General features: G+C 35.5%; 1 protein-coding gene across 5 annotated transcripts in view; it reads right to left on the reverse strand.

Moving 5' to 3' along the window:
* EEA1 (early endosome antigen 1) overlaps window positions 1-23,562 on the reverse strand; it is a 132,419-nt gene that overhangs the window by 59,788 nt on the left and 49,069 nt on the right. For 4 of the 5 annotated variants that reach the window (XM_072655563.1, XM_072655562.1, XM_072655566.1 and 1 more), the window contains exons 3-10: window positions 22,010-22,128; window positions 19,741-19,795; window positions 19,578-19,643; window positions 16,715-16,754; window positions 15,479-15,592; window positions 14,631-14,752; window positions 12,226-12,381; window positions 6,850-6,966 (exon numbers count right to left, since the gene is read on the reverse strand). In XM_072655563.1, the coding sequence (XP_072511664.1) occupies window positions 6,850-6,966; window positions 12,226-12,381; window positions 14,631-14,752; window positions 15,479-15,592; window positions 16,715-16,754; window positions 19,578-19,643; window positions 19,741-19,795; window positions 22,010-22,128 (789 nt within the window). The remainder of the gene's footprint in view (window positions 1-6,849; window positions 6,967-12,225; window positions 12,382-14,630; window positions 14,753-15,478; window positions 15,593-16,714; window positions 16,755-19,577; window positions 19,644-19,740; window positions 19,796-22,009; window positions 22,129-23,562) is intronic. The other variant, XM_072655565.1, reaches the window with a different exon arrangement.

Genomic DNA, 23,562 nt, shown 5'->3' on the forward strand with positions numbered 1-23,562 from the left:
AACTACCAAGAAGAAAGAGACTAGAGGGACAGGCATTATCTCTGGAATCAGAGAAGCCCAAGTGCAAATCCCACTTCTGAGAACTACCTGTGTGTGTCTGTCAGTCACCTTGGGCAAGTCTCTAAGCCTCCACAGTCTATCTGGTCCCTGGCATCTTTTTCCAGGTCTAGATTTTTGATCCTATAAACCAGAGTCTGTTCTTAAAGTACAGGCCGTAAACTTTTTATTTTTGATAAGTGAATTTCAGTAGAATTTCGTTTATTTTGTTACCTTATGTATTTTATATTAGAAATTTAAAAGTACTATTCTGAAAAGAGAGGTCCATGCTCATTGAATTGAATTTTCTTTCTTTTAAATGTTGTCTTTAATTATGAAGAACTTAAGAAAAATTCTAGCTACCTCCAGAGAAAGACCTGATGGAATCTGAATACATATCAAAACATATTGTTTTTACATTTTATTTTTCTTGCAGTGTTTTTTTGGGTGGGAGGGGTGTCTGTTTTATTTCACAACATGACTAATACAGAAATGTTTTGCATGACGTTTACATGTACAATCTATACCAAACTGCTTGCCATATTAAGGAGGAGGTAGGAGAAGGAAGAGGGGAGAGAATGTGGAACTCAAAAATTTTAAAAAATAATGTTAAAAATTATTTTATATGTAATTGGAAAAAAATATATAAAAATTTACCAAAAAGAAATAAATGCCTTTATTTACATTGTTGTCAATCTGTACACTGTTTTGATTTTCATCAGACTGTCAAAAGGATCCAGGACACAACACAAAAAAAGGTTAAGAACCCTTGAAAAAGCTTGATTTTTAGGGAAAAAAGCAAATCTTAAAGAGACTTTGAGAAAAAGGGAAAGAAGAAAAGTAAAAGGATGCTGTGGGCAATTTTTTAAAAATTTAATTTCTCTTCTTGAACCACTTAAGGCCTAAAAGATGGTAAATTTTTGGCAAAAGATGCGACAGAACTTTCTTTTCCCCTTTTGGAATAAGTATGTTTGAAACTTTTAAAGAATGTCTGTAAGTCTTAATATTAAGTTAGTAATAATAGTAAGTTAATGACGGAATTCTAGGAAAACACTTTACAGAGGAAAGTGCATTCATAGCAATATTATGTATGATAACGAAGATAAAAGGAGAATGTGTCCAGTGGTTGAGAATGTCTGAATTGTGGGCAAATGGATACAGAGTATTATGCTGCAATGAATGAAAGAAATGTCCACAGATCTAGCGAAAGTCAGAAAGACATCTATCGAGCTCAACTATGAGTTTACAAAGGAAGAAACTGATGACCAGAAGGGTGACATGCCTTTGTCAAAGGCCACGATGGTGCTGCAAACACAAAGACTAGAACAAAAACGGGGCCTGTCTTCAAGTCTCTTATATTCTACTAGAAACAAAGTTCAGATCCAATACAATGGATGAGACCACTGGCATCATACTGTTCAAGTTACAGCACGTAGGCTTCCTTTACATTAACACTTTAGATAAACTACAAGAAGAAACTAGGATTCTAATTCTAATAATTACAGTAACTTGACTGTGAAATGCAGAAGGACTCCAGATAAAAGCTGGTATCAACCAGAAAGAAAAGAAAAAGAATTCAGGTTTCTTAACTGTAAAACAAAAATCTTGGACTATAAATGATCTTTCAAGTGTCTTCTAGCTTTAAATTCTATGACACTATAAAGGAAAGAAACCAGAGATTTATTTGTAAAATGTGCCCCCACCAAAAAACAACCAATCTAGCTATGGCGAGATTCTAGGTGAGAGCAAAAACTACCTATATGGTCTGTTAAACCTGTTCATTCCATTCAGACAAAGGTTGTCCCCATATCTGCAATGCCGCTTCCTGGCTGCCCTGACTTCCTTCCAGTCCCAGCTAAAATCCCATTCTCCCTTAATGCTAATGCCTTCAGTCTGCTGATTATCTTCAATTTATCCTGGACAGAGGCTGTCTGTACCTAGTTATTTCCTGTAGTCTCATCTGAGCACCTTGAGGGCAGGGCCTTTCATCATGTCCTCAGCACCTAGCAGATAGCCAGTTCTGTGCTTAATAAATGTTTATGGAATCCAAAATCCAGGAAGAACCAGCACAACTGAAAGCCCAGAGACAACTAGAAGCTCAGGGAAATAAGGCCAGATCAAATACAAATTTCCAGAGCCCCTTCTCAAATATGTCATCCAGATGGTCAATCGTTCTGTTTTACCTAACAGCATGAGCCAAGGTCTAAAGGAATGTAAAAGTAGTGAGCATAAAAACTGGTAAAGACTCTTACAGACCTTAATAAGCATTTTGATATGATTCCAGAAGCAAATGAAAATGATTACAAGGCTCCACAATGATATGATTAAAGAGATTAGAACAAGATTACTTTTGATGTTCTAGACAAGGCAGAATAGAGTGGGAAAGAGATAAAAGCGGAGAAATTGGCAGGAAAACCATTTTTGTAAACCAGGTGCAAGGAAGCAGGAGCTTAGATTAGAATTATGCCTGTAAGAATCAAGAGGAATGAGTAAATCTGATAACTATTAAAGCACAACATCTAGGTCTCAATATGAAAAGCTAACCAAGAAATGCTGAAAATAGTTTCTTATCTTTTGATCATTTTTAAGGAAGGTACATGACTCATATTTGGAGGTAGGATAGGATTTTTACTAACATTTCAGTCAGAAGTGCACTTATTTAAAAGCACTGGCAATAACTATGGCTTTTTTATTCTAAAATAAATCAGCTACTTGATTTCATAAAAATTCATAGTATCAAAATTTTAATATTTTTATGACTCATAATAGGAAGGCAGTATGACAAAGTGGATAGAGAGCTGGCCCTTGAAGCCAAGAACACCTGGCTTGAACTGAGTGTTCTAGACAACTTTCTATGACTAGAAGTTGCAGAGAAAGTGCTAACCTGGTAGAGAAACTTCCTCACCTGAGAGTTACCCTTTCCTGTGAAATCATATGTGCAGCCCCTATTTCTATGACATATAAAGTAAAGTACCTTAAATTTTCTTTCAATAAATTAATAAATAAAAAAAATTCTGTGTTGTTTTTAGTTCACTATTACGGGAATGGCAAAATGTTCAGTTCTAATAACATGCATTATGGATTATTCACATCTTTGATTTGAAAGATATTTTACTTTAAATATACTGAATGGATCTCTGGTCTTACCCATGTGAAGAGATGCAGAATACAATCAATTCCTTCTTGCCTGTCTGGCGCTAGACCATATCATTTACTCATGCTCTCCCAAAAGCCTACCAAAGAAATGTCCATCCAACATACTGGGGATCTTCTCTCACTTTCTCTCTATATCAAAAGGATACCAGGGAAGTACAAGGGCTGTCCATTGTTATCCCTTCCTCTTATCAAGTGACCAGTCCATTTACTTATTTTTTGGTCATGCCTTTCTTTGACATCTTTTACTCTAAGTTTCCTTCAAGATTCTGGGTTTGTAAAGTCAATTAGTCATGTGTTTTCCATTGACTTCTTAATGATACTTATTTTTGGCAGAGCCAAGAAGGTGGAGTAAAAGCAGGGACTTCCCTGAGCTCTTCCCCAAAGCCCTCCAAAGACCTGTAAAAAATGACTAAACAAATTCTAGAGCTACAGAATCCACAAAATGACAAAGTGAACCAAACGCCCAGCCGAAGACAACCTGAAAAGTCAACAGGAAGGGTCTATAGTCCTGGGCAGAGACCTCCCAAAAATACAGAAGAAAATAACGCCTTAAAAAACAGACTAACCCAAATGGCAAAAGAAGTCCAAAAAGCCAATGAGAAGAATGCCTTACAAAGCAAAATTGGCCAAATGGAAAAGGAAGTGCAAAAGCTCACTGAAGAAAATAATTCCTGGAAGCTAACGACTTCATGAGAAATCAAGAAATTATAAAAAAGAAACAAAAGAATGAAAAAACAGAAGACAATGTGAAATATCTCACTGGAAAAATCACTGACCTGGAAAACAGATTCAGGAGAGATAATTTTAAAACTATTGGACTACCTGAAAGCCTTGATCAAAAAAAGAACCTAGACATCATCTTTCAAGAAATTATCAAGGAAAACTCCCCTGACATTCTAGAACCATGGGGTAAAATAGAAGTTGAAAGAATTCACCAGTCACCTCTAGAAAGAGATCCTAAAAGGAAAACTCCTAGGAATACTGTAGCCAAATTCCAAGGTTCCCAAGTCAAGGAGAAAATATTACAAGCAGTCAGAAAGAAACAATTCGAATATTATGGAAAAACAAACAGGATAACATAAGATCTAGCAGCTTCTACATTAAGAGATCAAAGAGTTTGGAATATGATATTCTGGAAGTCAGAGGAACTAGAACTAAAACCAAGAATCACCTCCCCAGCAAAACTAAGTATAATCCTTCAGGGGAAAAAATGGACATTCAATGAAATGGAGAACTTTCAAGCATTCTTCATGAAAAGACCAGAGCTGAACAGAAAATTTGACTTTCAAATATAAGAATCAAGAGATGCATGAAAAGCATTTCTTGGAAAGAGAAATCATAAGAGACTTATTAAAGTTGAACTATTTACATTCCTACAAGGAAAGATGATATTTGTAACTCATGAGACCTTTCTTAGCATCAGGGCAGATGGAGGAGACAGATAGATAGATAGATAGATAGACAGATAGATAGATAGATAGATAGATAGACAGACAGACAGACAGACAGACAGACAGACAGACAGGCAGACAGATGGCACAGGGTGAGCTGAATATGAAGAGATGATATCTAAAAAATAAAATTAAGGGATGAGGGAGGAATATATTAGGAGAAAGGGAGAGACAGAATGGGGTAAATTATCTCACATAAAAGAGGCAAGAAAATGGTTTCACAATGGAGCAGAAGAGAGGGAGGTGAGAAGGAATGAGTGAACCTTACTCTCATCTGATTTGACTTAAGGAGGGAATAACATGCTCACTCAGTTGGGTATCTTACCCTACAGAAAAGTAGGGGGGAAGGGGATAAGGGGAAGGATGATAGAAGGGAGGGCAGATTAGGGAAGGGAGTAGTTAGAAGCAAACACTTCTGAAAAGGGACAGGGTCAAATGAGAAAATAGGATAATTGGGGGGCAGGACAGGATGGAGGGAACTACAGTCTTTCACAACACGACTGTCGTGGAAGTGTTTTGCATAACTATACACGCATAACCTATACTGAATCGCATGCTTTCTCAACAAGGGGGGGTGAGGAGGGAAGAAGGGGGAGACCTTGAAACTCATCGTTTTAAAAATAAATGTTAAACAATTATTTTTACAGGCAACTGGGAAATAAGATATATAGGCAATGGGGTATAGAAATCTATCTTGCCCTTCAAGAAAGTAAAGGGGAAGGAGACAAGAGGAGGGGAATGATAAAAGGGAGGGCAGATTGGGGCAAGGAGTGATCAGAATGCATACCATCTTGGGGTGGGGGGAGGGGAGAGATGGGGAAAAAATTTGGAACTCAAAATCTGGTGGAAATGAATATTGAAAACTAAAAATAAATAATTTTTTAAGAAGATGCTTATTTTTAATTCTTTGAAGAGTATAGCATTCTTAGCATCAATGCAACATCTCAACAGGAAAAGTAGAATACCAGTACATTAGAAAGATAGATCTTTAATTAAAAGGCTGAGGTAATTAAAGAATGTTTCAGTTTCTCCAAGGCAATCCAGACTACCTTCTTTCTCCTGTTGGGCCTAACTCACTCTGAAGTTACAGCATCTACCCATGATGCAAATATTGGTGGACAAACTCTATAAGCTGCCAGCATAGTCTAATCAACATGATATTCCTTATCCACCTGTTCTTTTTCTATACAAAGAGATAATTATGGATCTCACATGGGAGACTTGGTAATGTACGAGTGTTCCAGGGTGTAGATTCAGTCAGCAACAACAGAAAGTATACCTGGAAGATGTCACCACCTACAGATAATCCTTCAACTTGGACTATGAGCTAGATTTCTCCATGACTGGGGAAAATACCTTTAGTCTCCTTGATTTAGGTCCCGATTAATAATAAAAAGAGGGCCAAACAAGGATGTCCTTAACAACAAAAAGTTTATCTTAAAGACAAAGGTTTATCATTTGCATAATAATACACAAAAGTTTGAAATATTTAAAATGTATTTTAGATTTTTTTGAATTGTCATGCAAATAACGTAAGGATTATTACAAAATAATTACTTTTAACATAAGTGAATTATAGTGTCCTTTCTATAGATATTATATTACTTTATACAAATGCTCTCAATGTCACAGTATAATATTTTTTGTTTTGGGGAGTGGGTTGGGCATGGGGAAAGGAAACATCTTGCTGTTGTTGTAAGGCCAAAAATGAACACACAGTAAGTTAAGAAGGAGACACTCAGGTTAAAACCTCTAGTTTACTCACTACTGTCAATAAATACATTAGAGCCCTAGCATCAGATTCAAAACGGCCAATGCAAAACTTAAGTTTTCCACAATCAGTTTGATCTACTATCTTTTTTTCCCCTGTTGACTTGATTCTCCTTCTTGACTTTTCCCAGATTTGTACCAATGCAACAGATAATACAAGTCACTGAACTGTTTTTTTTTTCAAATGCAAGAAGTTTGAAACTGAGGTTCTGTGAGAACAACCCAAAGTCCTGAAAAGTGCTAACAGTGACAATAGAGTTAAAATTCTAAACATTGTTCCATGTTCTATCATACTAAAAATACTGATAGGAAGTAAAAACTGTTAAAAGTTTCCACAATCATCATATATACCAAATATGTAAGTTAACTCAAATGCTTAAAATCATAAGCTACATAAAATCATTTGCCACCAAACAAACAAAAAAAGAATTCTCACCTGATTTTTTTGAGTTAATTCATTAACTGAACTTTGTAGTTTCTGCAGCTCTTGTACATACACGGCAACTTCCTGGGGGCCTTTAGCAAGTTCACTTCTTAATTGGCTTATTGTGACCTAAGCAGACAAAAAGGTCAGCAAAATGAGATGGGAATAAATTACACACAGAAATCAGCATTGTAGAGTTTGTTCCAATATAATAAAACTTCCTACACATCTGTATTGCAAAAATTATCTAAAAACAGCAACTGCTTTAACTATTTGATAGGCCATCAAATGTAGTATCAACTCATTTGCTTTCAACTTTTACTCTGAATCCTTCTGAAATTAAAAGGACTCAAATTGCATCAACATGTACTTTTTGCCCAATTCATAAAACAAATACTATTCATATATTTAAATATATGTTTAAAATATGTGTAATATAGCATGATAAACCTCTTCACCAGAGTACTAACTGTGAAGGCTAAGAGAGGGTCCCAGAGGTTAAACCAGCAGAGTGAAAGATATTGTGCTTCAATTTCCATTAATTTTGGTCTTCAATATGTTTGCACAGTGAAATACACATACATACACACACATATATACACACACGTATGTGTATGTATACATCCCAAAACCAAGGATAGCTAGCATGTTAGATGGCAGATACAGTATTCAAGAATTTCTTGATAGGCTAGGGTCCTGGATCAAATTTCAAAACGATAATCAAGCAAGAAATCACAGGTTTCAGTAGTTTGCCACCTCCATATAAGCCACTTGTGTCATAGGGTAGCCAAAAAAAAGTGATTCTGGGCCTCAGTAAGCCCGATAGAACCTCCAGAACGAAAGTGATCATTCCCCTGGAATCTGCACTAATCATACTACATTTGGTTGATTGTCTTCAGTCCTGGGTACCACATTTTAAGAATAAGAAGAAATGAGACGGAAGAATTTATGACAAAGCAAGAGATAGAGAATATTATAAAATGCAAAATGGGTAATTTTGATTACATTAAATTGAAAAGTTTTTGCACAAACAAAACCAATGCAACCAAGATTAGGAGGGAAACAAAATTGGGAAAGAATTTTTACAACCAGTGTCTCTGATAAAGGCCTCATTTCTAAAATATATAGATAACTGAATCAAATTTATAAGAATACAAAGCATTCCCTAACTGATAAATGGTCAAAGGATATGAACAGGCAGTTTTCAGAAGAAGAAATCAGAGCTATCTATAGTCATATAAAAAAAGGCTCTAAATCACTATTGATTAGAGAAATGCAAATAAAAACAACTCTGAGGTATCACATCATACCTATCAATGTGGCTAACATGACAAAACAGGAAAAAGATAAATGCTGGACATGTGGGAAAACTGGAACACTAATGCATTGCTGGCATTTTGTTCACTGATCTAACTATTCTGAAGAGCAATTTGTAACTTGCCCAAAGGGCTATACAACTGTCCATACCTTTTGACCCAGCCATACCACCTTTAGTTCTATATCCTAAAGAGATCATAAAAATGGGGAAAGGACCCACATGCACAAAAATATTTACAGCAGCTCCTTTTGTGGTGGCAAAGAATTGGAAATTAAGGGGATACCCATCAACTGGGGAATGGCTGAACAAGTTGTGGTATATGAATGTAATGGAATACTATTGTGCTATAAGAAACGATGAACAGGAGGACTTCAGAGGGGCCTGAAAGGACTTATATGAACTGATGCCAAGTGAAAGGAGCAGAACCAGGAGAACAATGTACACCATAAAAACTACATTGTGCGATGACTGACTTTACGATAGACTCAGCTCTTCTCAGCAATGCAAGGATCTAAGACAATTACAAAAGACTCAAGATGGAAAATGTCACCCACATTCAGAGAAATAACTTTGAGTCTGAATGCAGAGGAAAGCATACTATTTGCTCTCCTTTTCTTTTGTTATTTTGTTTTGCTTCCTCTTTCTCATGGTTTACTCCCATTAGTTCTAATTCTTCTTTAGATCATGACTAATGTGAAAATATGTTAAATATGAAAGTATAAGTAAAGCCTATATCAGACTGCACATCATCTTGGGGAGAGGGGAGGAAAAGGTGAGGGAAAAAATTTGAAACTCAAAATCTTATGGAAGTGAATGCTGAAAACTAAATCAATTATTTTTTTTAAAAAAAGAAGAAATGGGACAGCGTCCAGAGGTTGGGTATGATGGGGAAGGGTCTTAAAATCACACCATAGGAGAATCAACTGAAAGAAGTAGAGGTGTGAAGATTAGGGAAAAGAAGACTTAGTGATGGAGACAAGAAAGTTGATTTCAAGTACTAGAAGAGTTCTTCTATTTAGGGAGCGTTAAGACTCATTCTGCTTGGTTCCAGTCAGCATGCCCAGAAGTGGCATGGAAGTTACAGAGGCAGGTTTAGGTTTGCTACGAGGATCACGGGCACTTATATCACTCAAGCTTTCTGAGCTTCAGACAACCGCACAACTTATCTGCTAGGTTAAAGGTGGATCACAATTTGCATCAGGGTGGGGAGTTTTCATACAGATAAAAATCATCTATCTAAGACTTACTGGCATTAGGAAAAACTTCTGCGAAATTAGAGCTACCCTAAAGACAGAAGGCCTCAGGAAGCAGTGGATTCCCCTCATTACAAGTCTTTAGCAAAGGATGAATGAATACTTGATAAACATGTCGTAAAGAGGGGTCTGGCTCATCTTGGAGCAGGCAACTTCTGAGGAACCTTCCAATGGTAAGATTCCACGACTCTGTAAACACTCTTATCCTACTCAAAAACATTTCTTAAACTTCTCTTTTGGCACATTTTAAGTAATTAAATATCTTCAAAAGTGGTAAATAATTCTTTGAGGGTAGATCTGATTCTTGGAAATAGCAGGCCAAACCCAGTGAAGAAGGTAAGAAGAGAGAATTTAGTAATACCATGTAGGGCCAAAATTAAGGCACGCCTGGAGAGCAACAGCTAGGGGCAGCTAAATGGTACAGGGAGAGAGCACCCTCTTCCTAAGTTCAAATCTGTCCCCAGACACTTACTGGCTGTGGGATCCTGAGCAAGTCACTTAACTCTGTCTGCCTCAGATTCCTGTCAATTGAGCTGGAGAAGGACATGGTAAACCACTCCAGTATCTTTACCAAGAAAACCTCAAACAGGGTCAAGAAGAGTTGCAAATAACTGAAAAATGACTGAACAACAATATAAAGTAATAGCGGCTTGCTTCTGCGGCTCATAAACTTGATCTTGAAGTCGTTCTGAAGGAGAACTTGTAAGTCAGCTGAGCAATGTCCAAATCACTAAAGTAAGCGTCCAGAGTCCTACAGTAATGACTCTGAAGCAGAATACTCACGCAAATAAAAAAAAGTTCTGAAATATGTTTTTAAAAAACCATCTGACTTAAGTACCTTGTATAGGACATTACAATAAAAAGGATGCATACTTTAGTAACTGATGTTCACTACAATGAAAATTATGGTTGAAAGACAGAATATATAAAAAAGTTGAAAATGTCCACAATATGTGCATTTTTGAGAATGATGCATGTTTCTAAACTGACCCTTCATTTTACCCATCTGAGTATCTCCATAACCTTTTTCTCAAACTATCATATAGTCCTAAAATGGTTACCAACGTTGGTGGCTTAGTTCCAAATTCTTGTAGAAAATATCTCCACTACTCAGTAAAAAATTTCATATTCCTCTAACACATTAAAATATATTGATAATAAGCAGATATTAGATGTGATTCTCCCACTTCACCTTTTAGTCCATGTTGCAGCTAAATGACACACCTGTCAATGCACATGAGTGATCTCATCAAACAGTAGTGTAAATTACCACATTTGTAGGTGCTATATTAATATACAAAACAAATATAGGATTAATTGAATCTGCATTTCCAATTCAATATTCCAATACCAATAAATGTAGTAAACCAAGTAAATAAAGCTAACGGTTCATCTTACTAATTGACAAAGAGGAACAAAATTTACAGGGAGAAAAAATATTCCCATATATTTTATGTTATCTACTTATACCCTGAAAAAGTAAATTTAGAAATAATCTGATGGTCTAGCACCATGCAAGTAAGAAAACCAAGCCCAGGGAGATTAAATCATCTGCCACACAGGAAAAGCATGGCAGAGCAAGGACGAAATAATATAAAAACAGAAGAGAAGTCTGCAGTGGGGGCACACCTCTAAACCAAATCACACTTTTCTCCAGTGTAAACACTAGGCATCCTTTGCTTCTTTGTCCGCTGTGTACAGACATTTTGATAAGTTCATAGTTACACTACAGAAAGGAAAAAGAGAACTAAATTTCTACTTACCATTAGCATTCAGGAATATAGAATGGCTAACCTGCCAAGATGAGTTAGTTGAGTAATTGAATTAATTCCCTTCAAAGGGATAAAAACATTACATTCCCTTATTCCCTCCTGAGAGTATCAAACCCACAAAACACAGTATTTGGCTTCCTTAGCCACAGCATTATGTGTAAACATTTATTACAAAAAGAAAACCACAATAATGAAAGATAACACTGCCAACTGTGTAACATAATAACCTATTGTTTAATACTGTATAAGCTACCACTGTCAGTAAGTGATCATTTATTGAAATTACCAACTAAACTACTGTTTGATTAACAAAGAAAACAGTTACATGTCTGAGATTCTGAAATTACTGTGAAAGAAAATTACAATGCTTTGGGAAGATATAACATAAAGAGCATTACTGTTACAGGAGAGCTTTACCTCACATTGAAACATCTCCATGAGAAAGCAAAAAAATGAAACATAACAATATGATGGATGAAAGGTGGAAACCAGCACTGACAAAAGCACCCATTAAACCTACCATTCATTGAAATATTCAGTCAAATGTTGCCAAACCACGATATGCCTTATATACGAATATGTCCAAAAAAGCATTTTTATAAACTAGAAGAAAAAAAATCTGTATAATCACTGTCTTCTAAAATAAAAAAGGTGAAATCTAAAACATCTGTAATTAATTCCTTGTTTCTCATTCTTACATTCTTACTGGTTTTCTAATAGATGGGTTTAATTTGGTACACAGTATTTCAAACTTAAAATATATTAATAGTACCCATAACTGGTGCACTTTTTTTGAAGTGGGACAATAAAGAACCAGAATTTTCTCATCCTCTCAATACTTTCCTCAAATATTCAATGTAAAATTATATTTAAAATACAGATTATATGTGGCATATAAGCTTAATTTTTTTGAATTTGCTCCTAATATTAGTGGTCCTAAGGAAAAGAAATATAGAAGTCTCCAAAAGCTACACATGCATCAATATCACATACATATACAGTATCAGTGAACTCATCACGATTAGGTGTCTCAAAATTTCATTACCTCTGAGTTAGCACAATCACATTGTAACTTTCTACACTCCTCCTTGAGTTTCTCTGATTCTTTCTCACGCTCCAGCGTCATGTTGTCCATTAAAGTCTGAACCTGAACCAGCTCCTTCTTCAATACAGCAACATCTTCTATACCAGGTCTTTGAAGCTATAAGCAAGACAGCAACACGGAATCAAAAATTAGAATGACTACAAGGAAACAGTAATCAATATATAAACAATTCTTATGCAGGTAATTTTTAAATGGCTGCTATAATGGAGTCCATGAAAACTTTCTATAGAATTAGGAATGAATTTTGCAGAGATTATCTTTCTGAATCATGTTCTACAGGAGTCCTATAACAAGATAAAATGGAAACTCAGTTTCCTTATCTGTAAAATAGGGATAATAACAGCACTTACCACCCCAAGTTGTTGTGAAGATAAAATGATGAAATATTTGTAAAGTACTGCAAAAACCTTAATGTGTTATCCAAATGCTGGTAACTGTTCTAATTTATTTCACATGTAGGAACATATCTGAATATATTATGGCTCTAAATAGTAATCTATGATTTAATACTCAGAATTTATTTTCCAAGCAACCCAGAAACTCATCAGATACATAAAGTGTAATTGATTGAGCCTTCAACAGAATGCTATTTTTGTATAAAATAAATATTTCCAACATGATACACACTCTAGTATAAGCTATATGCAGTAAAATAAACTAGGAAATTTTATCAGTAGTCACTTTATAAAGTCAAAACAACAAAAACAGATTTTCATGAACCTAGGATGGCTTAATAATGTACAAATCTACTACATTTGGTGTGACATTTTAAAACGAATAGTGTCACACAGTGTTCCATTTGGTGCCTTAGTTTCAATTATTCTGTCACTTTAAGAAGTAAACAACCAGAACTATTCCCCAGGTTCAATGCCATGACCACAAGCAACCACAGCAACAGCATGTCCAGCCAAAGAGCAGACCCAGAGGCTAGACCTATGACTTCTCTGAGGAGCAAAGTCTCCCTTCTCACCAACACAGGGCAGCACCTTTTCTGCAACCTGAGTCTTAGAGAGTTACACAATCTCTCAATTTCCCCTGATGTGTATTAAATGACCTGCCTGGTCATACCACCAGTATGTGTGAAAGGCAAGAGGTGAATCCAAGTCTTCCTGGCTCTGAAACCATCTCCACCCATTATATTATGCTGCCTCTCATCAAATCAAATCAAATTAGGTAATGTTCTCTCTTTTTTTGGGGGGGGGGGGGGAGTTTAGAGGGGTGGAGGGGAAGAGATTTGATGTAAAGACTCCAGGGCAGGATCCAGACCTGTGATTTCATGGAGACCTCTCTACGTATAAACCACATCCACTGATGGTATGCAACAATCTGTTTATAACTTTTAGTTTTAGAGAATGGCCAGGGGCATTGTGTTATCTGTCCAGGATCACAGAACTAATGTGTGTAAGGAGAAACTTGAACCCTGACTCCAAGGCCTACTCTTTCTCATTCCATACCCCACACTACCTTTCAATGTTCAAATTACAATCCCAAAAAGAGTAAATAAATTCTATTACAAATTAGATTTCTAACATGTATGCTTTATATATACAACATATACACTTTATATTGATACTAGAAGAACAATTTTCAAATTCAAAATAGTGGAAAACTCTCATTAAAATATAAATAGGTTTCCAACATATGATACGAGATACATGTAACACAGTCCTCTGCCTCTTGGGCAGGAATAGTGAATCAAGCAGAATATACATTTCTTGACTACTGGGTGCCCAAATCTATGCTGGAAATTACAAGGAATGTAAAAAGAATGTAAGACATTACCCTTTCCCTAAAAGATCTTAAAGCCTTGGGGAAATAATATTTATATATGTGAAAAATAATAATAAAATGCTAATATTATGTGGTTCAGACTGTAAATACTACAAATATTTGTGGAAATGAATTTAATTACAAGAGTTCAGAAATGTTGAGTCCTATGTGGATGGAATGAAGTTGAACAGATGGTACATGAATTGGTCCTTGAAGGATAGGTAATTTTTAGGTAAAATATAAGTGGGGAAGACATTTTAAGCAGCAAACCAGCATCTGCAAAGAGATAAAAGATAGGATAGGGATATGATATATTTGGGAAAAGCAAGTGCATGCTAAGGAGGAGAGGTAGAGATGATAAATTGGGGTTTTGATTTGTCAACAGACATTTGTCAACACATAATTGAAAACACTGAATTGAAACCAAAGTTGGAGCTGTGGATTAAAGTCACCTTCATACAACTAAACTAATAGTAACATATACATTGTTGTCTGAATAAAGCCAACCTCCCTGAAGAGTTTTTGTTAAAAGTAAGAAAAAAAGAACCAAACTTCTACCACATGATCTAAATTACCAATTCAGTCTTTAGATCTTGATTTACATTCGTTTCTTTCTTTAGCTCTTCTGTCAAGCTTGTCACCTTCTGTTCAGCAGCTTCTCGAAGGCCCTTTTCTTCATCATATTTTGACTTTATATCTAGTTACAAATATAGTTAGACAAAAGCCGTCACTATGATGTTTAATTCTTTAATTCAAATTCATTCTTTCACCATACAACCATACTGAAAAATAACTGCAAAAGGTTTTTTTCTCAAGACAATGAATTTTAAAATAACCTAAATTGGCAGTATTTCAATTCTAAGTCAAACTAAGTTACTATGTATGTTAGCACTTATATCTTTTTCAAAACTATTCAAAATAAAAAGGAGGATATAGGTAAAAGCTCAAATTTACCTATAATTTCAAACAGAAAGGAATGAGCAATTTCCATTTTAAAATGTTACACTATTTTTTGTGCTCCCAGTAGGGAACAAATCAGCAGTCTGGAACTTCAAATTTCAGAGATTTACCAAGGACAGGAGATGCAGAGTAACTTGCCCCAGGTCATAAAGTATGTATCAGAAGTAGGATTTAAGCCTAGGTCTTTCTGACTCCAAGGCTGGCCCTCTATCCACTATGTTGCTTAATTGATTTTTTCAATTGCATTTTATATAGTTGCCAATCATATTGAGCCAGAACAAATATCTCTAGGCAGAGATGAACCAATGATGTCAAATGAACCAAGTCCAAACAGAAATACTGGTTCATGTCTACTTGTTACATTCTAGAGAAACAGCTAAGTGATGCTAAATTAACTTGGAACCAAAGGAAACAGAGTAATGTAAAAAAAATGTTTTCTGAATATTCAGTTCTGACAACTTACCTGCAACTTCTGTAGCAAGCTGTGCTGCTTTCTGCTCAAATAAGTCTTTCATTTGTTTAATATTAAAGTTTTCAGTTTGGGCTTCATCTAATTGTTGTTCCAACGACTGGAGTTCTAGAAAAGGTGTAATATTTACTCAAACTGGATTACAACCATAAGAGCACATGATGTCATTCGTAATGGTAACGATAACATGACCACTACTACATGATTCTTCCTGACACCACCCCATTACGTAGGAGCCAAATCATTTCCAAACTTCAGGGTCCTTCAAAAATCAGTTCAGATTCCCACTATTACCTCATCAAGTCTCTCCTGATCTCCTTAATCCTCCAAAAACCCTACTTTGAGGACCTTTGGGGCTTACTTGTCTGGATACATGTCATCTCCCTTGAAGACAAAGGCTGTTTCATTTTTGTCAATCCACGGAGCCTGAGACTGAAGAGGAACCTCATAAAAACTAAGTATTTTGAATCACTCAAGATAAAAGAAGTCATGGAATCTACCAGCTTTCAAAAAAGAAGAAAAATACAGACAAAAGTTCCAAGTATTTGTAAATATTTCTGCTTAAATTTATTTTGGTTCCACATTTGGAAACTTCTGCCCTATATTCCTAACTCAAACTATTCCTGCTCCCTATCAATATTCTTTCTACCCTCAACATATTCTGTATTTACTTATCTGCTTATAGGTCCTCCCTCTGTAGAAGGTAAGCTCCTTCAGGGAAAGGACGTATCTCAGTGCCTAGAACTGAATTCTATGCATTTGTTCCAAAACATGAGCTATAATTTTCTAATGAAAAAATGCATAATATAAGATTAAAAAGCCTAGGCCAACTGTAACATACCATCAATTCTTAATGTTCATGGAGAGGAGTTGATAGCAAAATGAAGTGTAAAAGCTAACTCTCCTAAACATAACCTTAGTCATTAATTTCAATTTTCCCACACTGAAAGCTTTATAGAAAATACTTGCAAGCAATATTTTAGTTAATTTAAATAGATTATAAAGGTCAAATCAATTAGTTAACAAGTAATTTATTAAGCACCAACTATGTACTTATCAGGCACTCTGAAAGGGAAGCATCTCCACCCTCTGGAAGATTGCATTCTACATTCAACGTACCCAGCGTGAGTGCCCAGTGTGTGTACCTGGTGTGTGTACCCAGTGTGAGTCAATAGTCTTAACCCACGAAATTTTTATTTAAGCAGAACTATCCTACTTAAACAAATTTACCTGCTGAAGAATCCGCTGCCAATCCATCAGGTTTGAATTCCTTAATGAAAATAAAACAAACATTAGTAGAAGGCACAGGCAACAGTGTCTAATAAACTGCCACAGAATGTCTAACTTTGCATTCTAAAGGCGAGGTGCTACTGTGTGAATAAGGTTCTGGTGAAAACTCAGGAGTTTGGGAAACCCCCTCATTCTCTCAGCTCATTGATACCATGCAGCAGAATACTAGTCACCTAGGTACAAGCCCTTACTCTGAGGCCTGGGGCAGTCACTTAAACACTTTTGAATTCATTTTCTTCATCAATAAAAAAATGTGGACAATAACATATTATCTACCTTGTAGAAACAGTAAGAGGAAAACATTCTGAAAATATCAAAGTGCTGCGTAAATATGAACTATTAACAGGGATTCAATCTCCTCTGATGGCTATTGATCTGTCATGCCCACTGACTGTGAGGATTTCACAAGGTTCAACTTTTTCTATCAGCCCCATCATCAGCTTCTATGGGTACGGTTATTATCCTTGTATAAATGATTCCCAGATGTACTTATCTAGCCCAAGTCTCTCTTTCACCAACTACATCTATTGGACAACTCCAATTAGATGTGTGTTGTACACGCATCTCAAACTTGAGTCCAAACCAAATGCTTCTCTCTTCCAAATTTCCCTATGATTGTTGAAGTCGCTACCATTATTTTATTCATCCAAGCTTAAGAAACTGGTGTCACCCTCAGTCTCTCACTCAACCCATAATTCAAATCAGGTGACAAATCTCCTAACTTCTTTCTCTACAACTCTCATATCTGTCCCCTTCTCTCCACTCCAACAGCACAAGCCTAGTTCAGTCTTTCACCCGTGCTTTTCTAACAGCATCAAATCTCTCCTCACCCCAATACATCGTCTGCATGGCAGTCACCGATTGTCCTGAACCACAGGTCTACCTTTGTCAGCATTCTACTGAATAAACTCAAATGGCTCCACAATACCTAGAGGCTGCTGCTGGGCATTTAAAAGTTCTTCACATTTAAATAACTAAGGGAAGACTTTTAAAAACTCCCCATATACCATTCATTTGAATAAAAAGGAAATAGCACACTTGATATTACCCACAAGAAAAAATTTTCAAGTCATTTGTATCAGGTCATCTGCCTTACAAGAAAAGGTATTAATCTTCAGTTTCTAGGCTTCATACATATGACTTCCCTCCACACACTACTCGCTGCTCCCCACATACAATAAGTTATCTCCTTCATGTGGGCTGTCCTCCAGACTCCTCTAGATTTACCCTGAAGTTATTCTGTGTATCTCATGTGCTCCAATGCACTCATGGACTGTCTTCTCCATTAGAACTTGAGCTCCTTGCAGGTAGGGAACTGGTTTTCTTGGTATTCCTAGTGCCTGGCACACAGTAGCACTTAGTAAGTGCTTCATTGATTAGCTGTTTATACTTCTGAATTAAAGAACTAAATTTTTCTCAAGCATCTAACAGAATCTACCATGTGGCTCAATCACAGGCCACTGTGTACATGCTGGACTCTACACTGGACAACTATCTAGATCCAGCTTGGCACAAGAGAAAGAGTCCTGGCCTTGGGGTTGGAAAGCTTGGATTTTAGTCCTCAATCTGCTGTCTCCTGAGTGAGTCACTGGTCCAATGGCAGCTGTTCTCTCTGTCTTCAGTTTCCTTAAGGACCTATTCTCTATATCCTCAAGTACAAAATATGTTATATTATTTTCACCACCTATCTTACAGAATTATTATGAAGGTCAATGAGAATGTACAGCACATTAAAAATGTAAAAAGTTATGGAAAAGTCAGCTATTATAACGTTATGTTAAGTGGCTTTAAAGATAAACTTTTTTATTAACATAAGCATTATCAAAACCTTTCAAAGAATAATAAAATAATAAAATCAATGGTTTTTCCCCAAAACTTCAGTGAAATACTTATTTTATGATTTAAAACATGTACTACTCAAAAATTATTTTCAGATTAAGAAAATATCTATTTTTACATCTAGTACAATGGAACTAAATGATACTAGCTAGTAAAAATCATAACAGTTTTTCTAAACAATTTTTTTCCTAGTTTTTCCAAAAGTAAATTTTCTACTGCTACAATTAATTGCTTCTTCCCTCTTGAAGAAATTATTTTCAACAGGAGATAAAAACAATATTTTCTTTAAATCTGGGAAACCAGTACTTCTGTATCTGCTTTCAGATATAAACCATACTACTGAAAATGCTTGATTATCCATCCTAATGGTATAAACAGAAGAGCATGAACAAATGAAATATACAATTCAAAAATCCTTATTAGTTCCAAAATCCTTCCCAATTAAAAAAGCTGACTTAGCAAAAGTGATATTTTGTCCCTTTCATTTTTAAGTACAGGTGATCTCTCTCAACATAGTAAATACAACACAAACATCCTGCAACGGAAGAAAGTAGCCCAAATAATACTCCAACTGGACAATCAGCCCTTGAGCTTCCCATCTTGGGGAACGGGCTGGCACAACTAACTCTAACCTAATTTTCCAAATATATATATTTGCTATGCCCTTACCAAGTGGAGAACATCTTTTTACGTGTCTGGTTAAATTCACTGTTCTTGGATTTACATTTTCTTTTTATTTGGGTTTATATTTAAATAACCAAGGTAAGACTTTTAAAAACTCTCCATATACCAATCGTTTGAATTAAAAGGAAATAGCACACTTGATATTACCCATAAGGAAGCAAATTTTCAAGTCATTTGTATCAGGTCATCTGCCTTACAAGAAAAGGTATTAATCTTCAATTTCTATGGTGAAACTAAATAGCTTCTTGTAAACATGCTTCAAGTATTTTAAAGCAATTACTTGCTGCCGCTGCCCTTGTAATTTTTCTAATTCTTTCTTCAACTCTTCTGAGTACCATTTTTCTTCCTAATAAGAAAAGGAGGTTTTTTTTAGCTCACAAGCTTTTAAAATTGTTCATCTAAAACACTGAAAATAAGTAAATACAAAACATTTTTTTTCCAACCTTCAGTGAAGCCTGTAGGTCCTGGACCTCTTGTCGGAGTAGTATCACATCTTCTCTGAACATACATGGAAACAAAAGGAAACAATAAGCCATACTTGCATTAGTATATTCAAACAGTATTATCTGTTAATCTTGTCTATTAATAAAATATCTATCAAATCACTCAACATTAACATGTCAATTCTCTGTATCCTAAAAATATTCTGGTATGAGATTCTATATACAAACAAGTCTTTAACTGATGAAAGAAGTGTGCATGTGTGTGCGTGCAAGTGTGTGTATTAAAAAAACTGGTCATGCTGGCTGGTTGGCACTCAGAACACATTCTCTCCTAGAAACACTGCTATAAACTGGTTCCCAGGCCAGGATGTACCTGCTACTTAATCCAACACGCAGTTAAACTATAGTACCAATACTTCTATAAAACCTAACTTAAAACTTATTTTAAAACAGTATTTTCCTTGGAATATGTATTTGAGTTTTTGATCTAGAATGTCAAGCAATATACTAACTATAAGTAAATAAGCCACTAGGAGCATTAGTAAAAGAAAACTGAGAGACAGTAGGATAGCACAGGGAAGTGCTAAGAATAGTAGGGCAAGATTAGTTATGGCAATGAGAATGGATAACTCTGCCAACAGGACAGGAGAAAGAGGAGATAATCAGTAGCAACAATACCAGGGAAAGGAATTATATAACTGCAATGAGGGATGTGAGTCCTTGCCTAACAGCCATTTGTAAATGAGGGTTGTTTGTATGTCGGACATCCACATGTTGGAAAATAACTGGGTCCATTTTTTTATTAAACTCAGCCTCAAGAGGTAAACATGAACACATGTATGTCTTTTTTTAATACTGACTACATTTTTTATACAACATTTTCACTGGCAAAATACCAAATAAGAACATTCTGTAAATGTTTTCAAAAAAATTCAAAAATTTTAAAACATAAAAAACATAATACAAAAACTCATGTAAGAAGAAAGAACCATTCCTCCTTACTTGTCACACCCAGAAATATTGTGAGACAACTCTGTTAAGATTTACTGACCTGCTAAAAATACAAAATACATTTGCAATTTCATTTGGAGAGCAAGCCCACTAGGCGAAGATCCAAGCACCAAGTCTAATTATCAATTTTTTTAAAACTAACAGTCTGAAGTTTGCCACAAATTACAAGTAGAAGTTAAAGTTCAAAAAGTATCCAAATCACTAACAAAATTAGTCTGGGGAGTAATTTACTAAGGACTAGTTTAGAGTAATCTAAGCTTTATAAAGGAACTTCTGGTCAAAACTAAAGGTGTCACCAGAAATGTATTAGTGAAGAGGTTACTACAAATTAGAAGAGGTGGGCTCCAGAGTCAACGTTCTAGGTGGATGAAGCTTATCTTTATGATAGTCGCAAAACAGACCTAGGAATTCAGGTGACACATGAACTAGAAAAATTAATTTAGCTAACAATATTCTATGGTACCTGCTTATACTTTATGATATCTGTCTGCTTTTCATACAGAAATGTTCTTAATATTTTCCTTTGTGTGTTGCCATGTACTTATTACTTTTTTAATATTTATGCTAAAAATATTTTTAAACATTTTGGAAAAATATTTAACCACTCTATATTTTAATATTTCAAAAGACTTGTAGTTTCATAAGTGAGAGTTCTATTCCCACAACAGCTTATAACCCAGATGAGTTGGTTAGATTTAAAAAAAAAAAAACACCTGGTTGGCCAACTTTCTAGTGATAATCACCTAAGCAGCCCCTCCACCCTCAAATAAGTAAGGAAACTGCAATAATACATTATATTAAATTATAAGAAACAATGTGAACTCAAGACTAGCTAGATTCAACAGGAAAAAATACAAAAAGAATTTTCACAAGCAGTAGTGAAAAAGTAAATTTATACAGTTAATCCTTTATTTTTAATGGATTTTGCCTCATTTTTAAATCCTCCAATAGCTATGTAGATTTGCGGTCATTAAGTTTATATAATTAAAGTTCTATTAACTAGATTGACTCTTAAATACAGCAGAAAAATGTATGTACAAAAAAGTAACTTTTTTCCGTTGTGTTTTCCAAAACAACACAACAATCACAAGAGAGCTTCTTGCCAGCCTATCTCAGTTGTCATCAGAGAGGACAAGGACAACAGGAAGGTAGAAATCTACATAGCACTTTCTGTAAGTATACATGAACTGGGTTTTCAGCCTGCATGTAGGGTCAAAAACATCATCAGATATTGGCCTACAAATCTATTCCACTTTACCGTTTTAGAGCCTCTCCTCCAGGACTCGATTCATTACCAGAGTCATGAGCTGCCTGATAATGTTTGAAAAGCTCTTCAGCAGATCCATGAGATTTCATACACTGCGGGCATATAAAGCCCTATTGAAACATAAAGGAAAAAAAAATCTTGAGTTTTTTACATTGTAAAACATGTTTGCACATTTCCAAGCAATGCTAAATATTTCATTTATACCATTATCCAATAACTGATCATTGTGACAATCATAAGTTCTGAAATTTTACAGTGTAATTATAATATCCATTCTGAGTAACTACGTCATAGAAGAAAATCATACATATCTTAAAGACTTTCCAAACAATACATTCTGAAGCACACTTTTCTAAAAAAATAACCTAAAATAAAAACCTCTCTAGCAATTCTTAATTGGCCACATCAGTTTTGTTCTTAAAATAACCATTACTACTGGCAGCCTGGCAAACCTGGGTTCAAATCCCACTTCCAACACAGACTGGCCGTGTGATCCTGAGCAAATCACCTCTTCTCTCACTGATTGAGGCAACTCTCAAAGGACTACCAGCTCCAGCTGAACCGGTAGAGAACATTTCCTTTATCTGGGAGCTCTTTAGACCAAAGAAACTACAATCCTATTCCATATTTCTGAATAACAACAATACCAAAAAGGGGATTCTATCTTACAAATCTGAAAATGGTATCACAGACTCATAGGCCTAAAGGAAACCAACTTCTGATGCTCACATCTAACTCCTGTCTAGCTGTTTTTTTAACTTTTAGATTTAAGATTGTTCTGACTGGTTTAGGACAACAGATATCTGATAATCATATAAGTTCTGTACTTTCTAAGCCTTCTAAATAACTTCTAGATTGTTCTCTTAATAACAATCTTTTCCCCTAAAATGAGAAGAGCTTCAATCATACAATAACACTTCAGTCAGCCAGCACACCTTATGGATATGTAGCATATGTAATAGCAAGGATCCCAGCATACACAGGAGGGCCTGCTATACTGGTTCTTAGATCTGCTTTTCTAAAAAGAAAGCCACTCTTAAGGGGTCAATAATCACTTTAATGAAACACATACACTAACAGAGAAAATATAGAGAAAAAGACCAACAGACAGGGCTTCCAACTGTCTGACCATAAGCAATCCATACATCACAGATTAACAGACAGATACAACCATGTGACCATACATACATACAGTTACCAGAGAGAGAAGCACCCACATCTGGGTTTTCAAAGCTGGGGGCTCCTTAGTGGCTTCCCAGAGTCTCCTCTGGCCAAACAAACACTTCTAATGAGTAAGTCCCAAAGTAAAACCTCACCTCAGAGGATTTATACACTTTTCAAAGCTGAAGGGCATAACCCTCTGACCCAGTACCTTAATAAAAATTAACAAAAGGTGCTGAGGCCTATTAATGGGCTGGGAAAGATCTTTAACTCTTCCCCCTACCTACCATTAACCTTACATTAATATTATAATATGGATGTTTCCACACAAGTAAATTTTCTTGATCAAAGGGTATGAATGTTCTCATATAAGGGAATTATCT

The sequence above is a fragment of the Notamacropus eugenii genome, chromosome 3 (genome assembly GCF_028372415.1).
Source record: "Notamacropus eugenii isolate mMacEug1 chromosome 3, mMacEug1.pri_v2, whole genome shotgun sequence".
Taxonomy (NCBI): domain Eukaryota; kingdom Metazoa; phylum Chordata; class Mammalia; order Diprotodontia; family Macropodidae; genus Notamacropus; species Notamacropus eugenii.